This window comes from Puntigrus tetrazona, chromosome 17, assembly GCF_018831695.1.
Source record: "Puntigrus tetrazona isolate hp1 chromosome 17, ASM1883169v1, whole genome shotgun sequence".
Classification (NCBI taxonomy): Eukaryota; Metazoa; Chordata; class Actinopteri; order Cypriniformes; family Cyprinidae; genus Puntigrus; species Puntigrus tetrazona.
This window is the reverse complement of record NC_056715.1, coordinates 10764050-10775224: the sequence shown is the minus strand read 5'-3', so window position 1 is coordinate 10775224 and position 11175 is coordinate 10764050. Positions and strand designations below refer to the sequence as shown.

The following is an 11175-nucleotide window of genomic DNA, read 5'->3' as shown; positions in this document are numbered from 1 at the left end:
GCTCCGTCTAAAAACGACATGGCCTTCTACCTAGATAACGTTTGCACGCTACCTGTACAGCATTTTTGGCCGGTTTATAGCCACCCACATTGGCAGCATATTTAGGTTTTTGCAACTTAGCACTCCAAGCTAACCAACCAAGGTAATTTACTTCAACTGCCATTTACAGTATCAAAAACAGCTTTACAAATTAAAAGTGTAGTGTTTTTTGTGCAAGAAAATTGATAATTTACTAGTTTAAGTATAATATAAAGGCATGAATTGTTATTCGGCTTTTACACAGCATTTCAATAGCAGCAGAAAGACAAATGGAGACATTTTCCAAAAACATATTTATAAGAAACGTGAAGGAACATGACATAGAAAGAAGGCTTTAATGTGAGCACAACACACTTGAGTAAAACTGGTGGACAGAAATTAAGTTTTAACCGTTTTATTTGTTCACACATTATATTTGCTTATATATTTATTTACAATAAAATCAATTTAAAAGAATCTAAAATGTAGCATTTTTAACTTGTTGCTTTCAAAACGAGGAATTAATTAGAACTTGTTTTTTGCATTTCTTTATCCCGAGCTGAGTTTATTTTGAACAAATTAAAAAAAATATATATATACACAACTCACTGACAAAGACAGCACTGTCAAAGAACTGTCCCAACAAGGCAAATTACAAATCTTCATTTGAGATGTTTTAGAAGCTAGAGCTAGCTAACATTTCATGAGCATTGGTGTTTGACAAACCAAAACGCACTTAAAAACAGCTGGAAAAGTAGAAGCTAAAATATTGTAAAATAATGTGATCAACAGCACTAAAGCTGATTTAGTGAAAGTCAGCAGTACTCCATAAAATAATCATCCTCCTCGTCACTGTCATCATCTCTGGATGGGATATCTTTATCTAACAGCATGTTCCACACCACAAAGTCTTCATCTTCAGCTATTAAAAAAAACAGGAGTGATGAATGAAAAAAACTAAAACGTTATTTTTTCCCACTCTATGCATAGTAGCATGTTTGAGTTACCAAAATTTACATACCAACACATCTCTTTAGAGTCTTCTTGACGACTGGAGTTGGTGTAAGCTTGTCCTGTACAAGAAAAGGTATTGCATCATCATCATCATACATACACATATACATATACATATATATATATATATATATATATATATATATATATATATATATATATATATATATATATATATATATATATATATATATATATATATATATATACATATATATATATATATATATATATATATATATATATATATATATATATATATATATATATATATATATAACAGTTTAATTACTTATAGGAACAAGATTAAAGAAAAGTAGGATTTGGAGACTGTTACCATTGGGGCAGCCTTTTTGCCCTGTTTCCGTCCCTTCTGGTTCTTCTGAAGATGGTAAATGTACTTGTCCATGTTACTCCTTAAAATCAACCAATAAATTAATGGTTTATATAAAGATCCAAATTAGACATCTGCATTTCTGAACAATTTCTAAAAGAGGCAATAAGCCTGATGAGTGCACTCAGCATCCGCCCACTAAATATAGCTTTGGCAGTGGAGATGAAAGCATACTTGTTGATGGATCCCAGCATTCCTGGGCTGATGTGCAGACACTGAGGGGTTTTAGCAGCAGTAGAAATGCTAGAACTCGGTGTCTGAGGGTTCTGAAGCAGACTGAAATCTTCATCATCTTCATTTGCGGCAAATACAGGCAACTTCAAAAGACAACATTAAGTTAGATTTTCTTAGGGTACAGACAGAATACAGTATCATTCAGACAGGGGCCTTCATCAGGTCTGTAAGTGCTGTTCATGAAGAATCTAGTTCAGTGCATATCCAAATCAATCAACGGTAAAGCACCTTGATTTGTTTATTGTGCATTGGTGAGTTGGCAAACACGTCATCATGGTCATCTTTGGGCATGTGGTCCAAAAAATGCCTCATCTGCTGTCTCCTTTTAAGTGTTCCAGCTTTAGCTGTTATTTCAACTATTTCCTTTCCTGTGGAAAAAAGAGAGATAAAATTAATTTGCATTTGAAAACTTTCACAATCTGTAACTACTGTCATAACCCTTCAAATCATACCTGGCTCCTCAGTTGCTGCTGCTTTCTGTGCTCTTTTTCTTGATCTTTTGTTGGTCTTCTGATTACAATTAAACTGTTCCTGACACTCTTCAGCCGAACGAGTGCCGACAATATACGCAACATTTGCCCAGTAACCACTCTTGTGCTTGGGCAATGAGTTGACAGCCCTGTCCAGAGAAACACTTTACTATCGTGATCTGCATACATTTCATGCATCCAAAGGAATTTGTAAAATAATGGCCAGAAATTCTTTAAACAAAACCCAAACACTTAAATCTCATAAGTAAAATCTCACTGAAGATCAAAACTTACTCGTGTAGTTTTTGTAGCTCTTCTTCAGTCCATCTTCCATCCAGTGGCCCATCTTGTCCATCCGTAATGCTGTTTTCTGTGTGTGGCTTTTTGCTTCTAGAGTTTGCTTTTCCAGTTTCAGATTTCTTTGATCTTCTGTTATTTGAAACAGCATGTTGAACACTTTCCTCATCCTCTGAGTGCTCAGAATGCATGTCCTCTGAGGACGCAAAGTGTCTGTTCGTTTTACGTTCAGATTTAGCTTTCCTCTGTCTTGTCCTCTTTAACAATAATGTACACGCAGGCTTTTGTTGTGTTGCCTCCTCTCTTTGTCATCATCAGCATTTTTGGGAAAATTAATACCATCTCCTACCAAAACATCTGCCGTATCTGAGTTTTTCTGCAAGATCTTTTTTGGTCTATGTGAACGTCTCACTGAGTCCTGTTCATTATGACTGGCAGAGTCTTGCACAACAGAGGTCTCAGTCTTTGTTAGCCATTTGTGGTCTGCAGGCTTCCTGTTGTGTCGCCTTCTCTCTTTATCATCATGTGTGGGAAAATCTATAGAATCTCCCACCAAAACATCTGAATTTTTTTGAGAGGTTTTATTTGGTCTATGCAAAACTCTCACTGATTCCTGTTCATTTTGTTCCTTGTGACTGCTGGAGTCTTTCACCACAGAGGTCTCAGTCTGAGGTTTTGTTAGCTGTACATGGTCTGTGGAACTTTTTCCTCGTCGCCTTTTTGGAGGGTCTGGAGATGCAAATGAGCTGTTTGAGTCAGTAGAGTACTGGGCTTTGGAGTATATCCGAGCACTTCGGCGTAAAGAACTGCTTTCATGTGGCATGGATAGTGGCTCATCCTGAATTTGCTTTTGGGAAGACTTTGTCTTCAGATCATTCTCAAAGCCTGTTTTCTGCTCATCATATGACACCGATTCACTATGCAAGACATGCCCATTCACTGAATCAACCATTGTGTTCTCTATCGTTTCTGACTCTGAAACCATTGCATTTTCCTTTTCCCCTGATTGTTGCTTTCTCAGAGAGGCTCTTTGAGGTCGACTAGCTTTTTGTTTCACTCCATGACTCAAGTTAGAGCTGATAGCCATAACCAGGGGTCCTTTCTGAGCTCTTGGAGGTTTATTCCGTGTTGTGCTCTCAATTAGAGGCGGATCGCTCTGGACCTTTCTTTGGGGTTTGGAATGCTGTTTGATTCTCCTCATTGGCACTGACAATTCATCTTCACTGCTAGATGTGTTACGCCTCCCTTTTGTAAAACAAGTAAACATGAAAATTTGCAATGAAAAACAAACACTTTAAAACAAATATATGTTATCAACGCACACCTCTTTCCAGAGTTTCAGGCCTGGAGGATTCCTCCTCTGTGATATGTGATGTTGCCATAGTTACTGGCTTCTTTGGCTGGTAAAAAAAAAAAATAACAATCACATTTAAGAAATGGCCCACCAGCTCCATAACAATATAAAAATTCTCTGTAAATGCCACTAGAGATCAAAGACATTGTTTGTAGGGCTGAATGAAATGAGAAGAGTACCGTGGACAGCAGTGATGTAGAGTAGTCCTCATGGACAGTGACATTCATGTCAGAGTCCATAACAATCCGCCCTCCTTTCCAGTATTCCAGTGGAGGTTTGATGAGTCGGCCACTGCGGGAAACTTTTGCACTGCCCTGCTGAACACTGTCAGTGGGAGTGATGGGAGCTGCACCACAAAAAAAAGAATATATTAGTGTAACAGTTTCAAAACAGTAGGGATAAACTGAGTTTAAACAAAACATTTGTACTGGGATTCCTAACATTCTTTAAATCATTCCGATTCGTAAATTGTCTGACTCAGGGATCCACACTCACCTACTGGTTGCTTTTTTGCGACTAAACTCTCAGTTCACTCGCGTGAGCAAATGATTTGGTCGCAAACCATGATTTGTTTTTGGTTTTATTTTTGCACTACAACCGTTTTGTGAACGGAATTCCCCTTTTTGACAAGCCAAACTTTATCCAAATTACATGCACTATAAACAGCATATCAATTTGCCCTTTAACTTGTTACATCACATTTATAATTTAAAGTGCTACAAGGCTGTGTGGGAATTGCAGGGGCAGAAACACAAAACTCATTCTAACACTCTCTCTTGCACGCACAAACACATACTAATAGAAGGCCCAGACAATAGGAGGACAGAGTGAAGGCACACGGGACATTACATTTCTTACAACCATGTAGGAGGGTGTACAAAGTGTGGTCACTGAAAAATTGTTCTAAGAAAGTTGTTTTGTTTTGTTTTTCAAAGAAAATGAGCCAAGGCCAATGAGTATGAGTTAAAAAAAGAAAAGAAAAAGAAATAGTTTTTCTTTTGATAAAAAGTGAAAATGGGTCCCACAGACCTGAACTTAAGACTAAAACAAAAGATGGATTCATTGTTATTCTTAATGAAAAGCATAGCAACAACAAAAATGGTAGGATACAATGAGAAACTAGCTTGCAGTTCGAGTAGCATGTTTCATTTGCCGTTTGTTGTTTCTCATATGCAACAGAATTGACATCGCTTATTATTGATAAATACGTTTATTTCCTGTAAATTATATAAATGTCACAATTAATAGTAAAATGTTATACTTACTGGTTACAACACTCTGAATTTTGGGATGTTTGGATGTTGAGTTTTTAGAAGCCTGTTGGTTTTTAGTTTTGCATGGCTTCACACGGTCATCCAGATTTTTTCTAAAACAAGAGAAGGAAAAATAATTGAATGAAATATAGAATGTCTTTTTATTATTTGATAAATAACATAGTAGCATAGTTCAGGCAACTTACCCAGCATGACAACTCAAAAACTGATCCAGGTACTCCTTCCACATTTTTGGAAACCCAAAGAGAAATTTCTTCAAAAACCATGATGGAAATGCTTTAAGGTTCGAAAGGAAACTGTCAAACGAAATAAACACAATGCAAATGCAACCTGATTTAAAAAGAATGATCTTACATGAATTGGGATGTGTGGCCATTTTCCCAATGAGGACGTAGGTTCTGCCAGATGACGTCTTGAGAACATTACTCGAGATTCTTTCAGTGATAAAACTGCTATGCCAAGGTATCATATTATCTCTGTACGTATCAAACAAAACCATTTTAGAGTCACATATAACAGCTTCACAAAATATATGCTGTAATACACTGTCCTATAACGTAGAGCAGACACTATGACAAGTCTTTAAGAAAAAAAAATATATATAATAGAAAAAACGAGAAAATATAGCTAGGAAGCAATAATCTTACACGCGAATACCATCAACAACAATGTCTTTGTTGAGCAGTTTCACAACCCATTGTCTTAAATGAATGCCTCTCACCTACAAGACAAAACAAAATTATTAACTACAGATGCTGAAATATCACAATTACAAAATATTAAAATATGTGGTTTTTAAACTTACACTTGTTTCCTCATCTAGAGCTATGTCTACTTGTTGTTTTGACTGAAACACAGACACTTTCTTTCGAGGGATCAACACCCGAGGAGAGAGCTGCAGTAGAGGATCATCTAGTAGATTATGAGGGAGCTGAGGGAGTCTAGGGACCACTTCTGTGAACTCCGACTGTCCAAACGGATCAGACTCAGGACTACGTGACGTGTCTGCTTGAAGGTCTTCTTCATTCTCCTTGTCTGTCGAAATGCTCCTCTCACCAAAAACAATACCACCTGCAGTCAAATTACACCGACGTAATGCGTTATGATCCGTTTCAGATTGCTCTTTGCTACATTATTTAGATCACAGTAAATGTGTAACCCAAATTTTTGGTAAAAATTAGAATACTTTTTCTTGTCTTGCTAACAGAAGAAGAATTCTATTTTTTTTATGTAACAGGGTAAAGTTAAACATCATACCTCCATTTCTGTTCTTTGAAATGCTGACATAAGTGATGTGTTTCCGTGGAAGCTGGGCTAACGTCTGACCAGGAACTTCCTTGTCCAACAGCGCAGAAGGCTCTTGAATAACCAAATGCAAACAGATTTTTATAAAATTTATCAGGTCGCACTGAATACAATTCTCCTAAAATGCCCAGCAACAGCAAATACTAAAGCAAAATAAAACTGTACGTCTGTTTCTTTTACAAAGATGCTCCGGCATTTGCCTTGCTTTCAACTCTGTTAACATCTCCTCAGGTATGCTCTTAAGTAAAACATATGGCTCTAGAAAAAGAAATGTGAAATCAGTAGAATTTATTTCTAGAAGTCATCGTTACATTTGACATCTGGGAAAAATGTTTGGACACCTCACCCATAAATGACTCCATATTAAACGTGTCATGTTGTCTTCCAGGCCTTTTATGAAGACTGATGGAATTACTATCTTGTGTTAGATCTGTTTCTTCAGGCTGTGCATCTTTTCTCGGTGATTGAGGAGGAGAGAGGGCTAACACGTATGTCTCCTGGCTTGCATTATTCTTTTGTGAGTACTGTGTTACAGGGTTTGAGGGGAAACCACCACAAATCTCTTGGCTTACAACATGATCAGAGGCTGGCCCGTGCCCTGCAGAGTAATGTCTCTGAACTTTTGCCTTCATTCTTGCAAAAATCTTTGCCGGCGTCTCAGTGCATCTCTTCATCAGTTCAGCTTTGTCTTGAGGGGCAACCTCCACAGTGGCATTGATGCTGCTGATCTCACAGGGGATATGTGGGCTATTTTCTTCAGCATTCTGTGCTGTGGAGTTCATCACCAACACGTCTCGGTTTGAACTCTTCCTGCCTGACCCAGTTGTCCAATTTTGAGTTGCTTTGACTGGTGTGATCATGTCACCAAGCTTTGGGGCTTCAGGAGCAATTAAATAGTCTTGTAGTGGATGATACATTATTGTATTAGAAGAAAAACAGACTAAATGTTCCCAGCTTCACAGCGGTCCATGTTTTCATCAAAATTCTATATACAAGAGAGAAAGTATAAATTAACAAAAGCAGCTATAAAGACTGATTCGTCTATAAATCGTCTTGAGTCTATAAAAATATATGATTTACATACATATACACACACATATATATATATATATATATATATATATATATATATATATATATATATATATATATATATACACACACACATATTTAGAAAGAGAGAGAGAGAGCTTCATCTGACACGCAACATCAGTAATAAAATAAACATCTTAATCGTTTAAACAATAAACATTTCAGAGTTAATCCGGCTGTAAAATACTAACGTTTGAATTAAAACGAAAACCCCGTGCAACGGTAGACTAACCCCGTGTAAAATTGTCGATTAAATATCAGTAGTGAGTAAAACAACTTCCCAACATAATATATATTTGGTAAAGTGACGTTAGGACGTATGTTTACTAAAAACGACTCGCTTACCATGTAACCCAGTTTGAATTTTCCCGGATAATGCGCGGCTAACGTCTCGAGTCGCGTAAGGACTGCGTCACTTCCGTCCATAACGCTAAAGGAAGTGCGTATAATGGTGCATCGGTTCTTTTGGACAGTTCGTTTCAAATAATTGGTTTAAAGATAGTTTAAAACTGTAATATCACACAGCACAATTAACAAACAACAGAGTTAGTGCAGTGACAAAGTTTCGAGGTATCCGTTTGAATGTACTTCAAAAAGTTATGTAAATATGCACATGATGGAGTAGTTAAAGACACCTCTTTAATTATATTTCGTATGCGAATGAATCTTTCAAAACGGTTTTATAAACCGGCTCAACTGATTCATCGAAAACATTCGGCTCAAATGGAGGACTTGCGCGCGCATCTTCACGGTTTGCATTCAGCACGTGTTTCGAAAATGTGGCTTTGGAGAGAATACCAAATAAGTCATGCACGAGAATTAAGTTTAAAATATTAACATTGGAAATACGCGTGCGGCATCGTCGTTTGCCGAAAGAGAAGATGCCCGAGATCCAACTACCCGAAGAGATGTGGATCCATGTGTTTGGATTCCTCTCTGAGCGAGACAAATTAAATGTTCGTTTAAGCTGCGCGTACTTTAAGAGACTGGTCGACCACTGGTCCTTATGGAAAGACAGTGTTGTCGTTCTCCAAAAGCCCTACGACTCGCATTTCTGGAAAACTCTTCGTCAAAGGAAAATCAAGTCCGTTGTTGTTAAAAGGGCAACGACGAAAGTCTTACAACAAACGGTGGCTTGGCTGCCGTGGATCGGTTCAGTGACTCTGCTCGAGTGCAATGATGGCACAGCCCTGGTGACACTGACGGCTTTAAAACACCTCCAGAGGCTTGTCATCAGTCAGTGTTGCTGTCGGAGTCTGACCGGCTCGCTTTTATCTTTAAGACAATTGACTCATCTCTGTTTGTGTGAGGTCAAGAGAGCCTCGGTATCCGAGATACGTGCTGCAATTTCGCAGCTTGTCAATCTTACCACACTCGAGTACCACGACGATAAAAATCCTATCCATAAAAGTGCCCTTCATGGCATGTTGGGGCATTTGCCCAACTTAAAACACCTTTCCTTGAAATTGGGGCCGAAGTATGGGATTCTGCCTGATGATTATTTTTGTCCAACTAAAGCGAATGGAAACCCGGGTATGTATGCTTTGAGGAAAGAAAAAGCAGGTGAGGACGTGAAGAAAGCAGAGTCATCACCCATCCCATCTTGTCTTTCACACAGGAGTGACTCCGGATGCAGAGCTTGGCCTCAGCAGCCTGGAGCTGCTGAACTATGAAGACCCCTGCCTCTCCTCCCTTGCCTTTAATGGTCTCTCCTCCCTGACCAAACTGGCAGTGCATTACAGAAAATGTTATAAAAATCCAGACCTCTGCTGCCTCACAAAATGGTTGCGAAGGCTTAATGTACTTTCAGAGCTCAGCGTTTCTTGTAAGTATGAAAAAAAAAAAAAAAAGCACAACACTTATGCTTCATTGTAGCCTTGGAAAAGTTTACAAAGGTCTTTAATCTGGGGACATCAGTAATTACGCCGTAAGACAAATTGATGTAAATAATAAAATGCCAACAAAACGTATTCACATTAATCAATATTTTTGTATTAAATTTTGTTTTATTGTTTGAGCAGCCCTTTACAGTAAGGTCATTAGTTAAAGGATTATAGTGCATTAATATTAACTAACAGTGAGCAATAAATTTGTTCCAGTATGTATGATCTTCAGTATCATCAGCCCATAAAATCTCTCATTTTTGTCTTTTCTAGTAGGATACCCCCTCGAAGCCTACGCTGAATGGATTCCCAGGACTGTGCAGCGGTTGTCTCTCATGAGAGTGCAGGCAACGTTGAATTCTGTGAGGATCGTGGGAGAGCAGGTGCCGGATCTCCTTCAGCTCCAATTGGACTTGTTTTGTCTTGACATCTGTGATTTAATCACAGAAGTTCCCCATGTTTTCCCGAAGGTGCAAATCCTGGAAGTGAGGTGAGTTAAGCGCTTTGTATATGTTTGTTATTTGCACTGCTTGTGTTTGATCTCACTTGCCGTCATTCTCTCGTTCAGACACCATAACGTTCCAGAGTCAGTGTTTCTTCAGCTGCAGCGTTTGCCTCGACTCGAGCAGTTAGTGATTTTGGATGCGCCTGAAAGCCCCAGTCCTACAGTCCGCAATCTGACTCAAAAACTTCATGTCCAAACAAACAACAGAATCCACGTGCTTCATTCCAATTCAAAGGACCAAACCGCTTGTTCTTGTGGGTTTTTTTACTTATAAACATCAATATATAACTTGCGTATATTTGATTACGGTTGGAAACACATTATCATGCCTTATACGCATAATTTGTATGTGTGGTTATTTATTTACATAATTGTGAAAATGGAAATACTTCTAATACATTGTGCCAATGATATTTTATGCGATCAGTATTTGCTTAACTCTTCATAAAGTGCTATATATTTAAAACGGTATATTCACTCACCAATCTTTCCAATACATTAAAGAAAAGACAGACTACAGTCAAAAGTGTTGTGTTCTGTCTACAGCATCCGAAACACCTCCACTAGGTGGCAATCTATTCACACTTGAGTTTAAGAAAAATCTATATACTATAATATAGAATAATGTGCTTTACCTCTTCCTGCATCTCTCCAGAAACTATAGTACACCATGTATAATATAACACATTATATATTATATAATTGTATATAATACACATTAATATAACACGCATAAATAAAAAGTAAATATGTGCAAGATTGACTCCCCCAAAGTAGCTGTACCAGATATTTTTACTTTGAAAGTACTACATATGTGATATACTGCATTAATAATACATATTTAGAAATCTATGTATTATACATACTTTTTAATGAATAAAGATTGTTACCATATTGTCAAAAATTGTAATTTCATAAATTACAAAAAAGACAAATATGACAAAGTGGGTAAATGTTTACCATAAGCATACCAGAAGGTCGTGGGTTCACATCTTCGTAAACGGGATAATCATATTCAGATTTGATATTTTCATAATTGCTGATGAAACAATCGTGATTGGACTTTTTAGCACACTTCATTTTCCAATTTAGATGTTTGAGAATTTATGATCGGAAAATTCATTTTAAAGGCTTTTCATCAGGTTTTACTAATCAAGGCCCAGTCAAACTGATGAGGCATTAATATAATTAGAAGCAATTGTGCTAGCAATTAGCTGAAGTGAAGCTGATCCATCACTGCATGTATAATACTGAAGGGTGAATGTTTGGATGGTTTAATCCCACTCAAGGTTATACAGTTGTTAGAGCTTCCGAGAAGTTTTATGGTGTATTGAA

General features: G+C 37.5%; 2 protein-coding genes across 2 annotated transcripts; one reads left to right on the top strand and one right to left on the bottom strand.

Moving 5' to 3' along the window:
• Positions 1-290: 290 nt before the first annotated feature.
• mis18bp1 (MIS18 binding protein 1) lies at positions 291-7913 on the bottom strand. The gene is made up of 19 exons (XM_043263379.1): positions 7798-7913; positions 6707-7345; positions 6526-6618; positions 6313-6414; positions 5861-6126; positions 5703-5776; positions 5410-5531; positions 5241-5331; positions 5047-5147; positions 3961-4127; positions 3752-3827; positions 2915-3672; positions 2425-2708; positions 2113-2279; positions 1889-2028; positions 1601-1743; positions 1370-1448; positions 1040-1091; positions 291-940 (listed from the first exon to the last, which is right to left on the bottom strand). Exons 2-19 carry the CDS (start codon positions 7275-7277, stop codon positions 834-836), a joined length of 3393 nt encoding a protein of 1130 aa, XP_043119314.1. The 5' UTR covers positions 7278-7345; positions 7798-7913; the 3' UTR covers positions 291-833.
• A 420-nt stretch (positions 7914-8333) lies between these two features.
• Positions 8334-10359, top strand: im:7136021. The gene is made up of 4 exons (XM_043263378.1): positions 8334-8985; positions 9071-9277; positions 9609-9825; positions 9904-10359. The coding sequence occupies exons 1-4, from the start codon at positions 8334-8336 to the stop codon at positions 10112-10114; spliced, it is 1287 nt and encodes a 428-aa protein (XP_043119313.1). The 3' UTR covers positions 10115-10359.
• Positions 10360-11175: the final 816 nt, after the last annotated feature.

Excerpts from the sequence above, each read along its gene's own strand:
- im:7136021 (XM_043263378.1), top strand. The coding sequence starts at position 8,334 with ATGCCCGAGATCCAACTACCCGAAGAGATGTGGATCCATGTGTTTGGA. Across the intron at positions 8,986-9,070 it reads TAAAGCGAATGGAAACCCGG|GAGTGACTCCGGATGCAGAG; the intron begins GTATGTATGCTT and ends TCTTTCACACAG. Across the intron at positions 9,278-9,608 it reads TTCAGAGCTCAGCGTTTCTT|TAGGATACCCCCTCGAAGCC; the intron begins GTAAGTATGAAA and ends TGTCTTTTCTAG.
- mis18bp1 (XM_043263379.1), bottom strand. The coding sequence starts at position 7,277 with ATGTATCATCCACTACAAGACTATTTAATTGCTCCTGAAGCCCCAAAG. Across the intron at positions 6,415-6,525 it reads TCTTTGTAAAAGAAACAGAC|AGCCTTCTGCGCTGTTGGAC; the intron begins GTACAGTTTTAT and ends TGGTTATTCAAG. Across the intron at positions 1,744-1,888 it reads TGCACAATAAACAAATCAAG|TTGCCTGTATTTGCCGCAAA; the intron begins GTGCTTTACCGT and ends TGTCTTTTGAAG.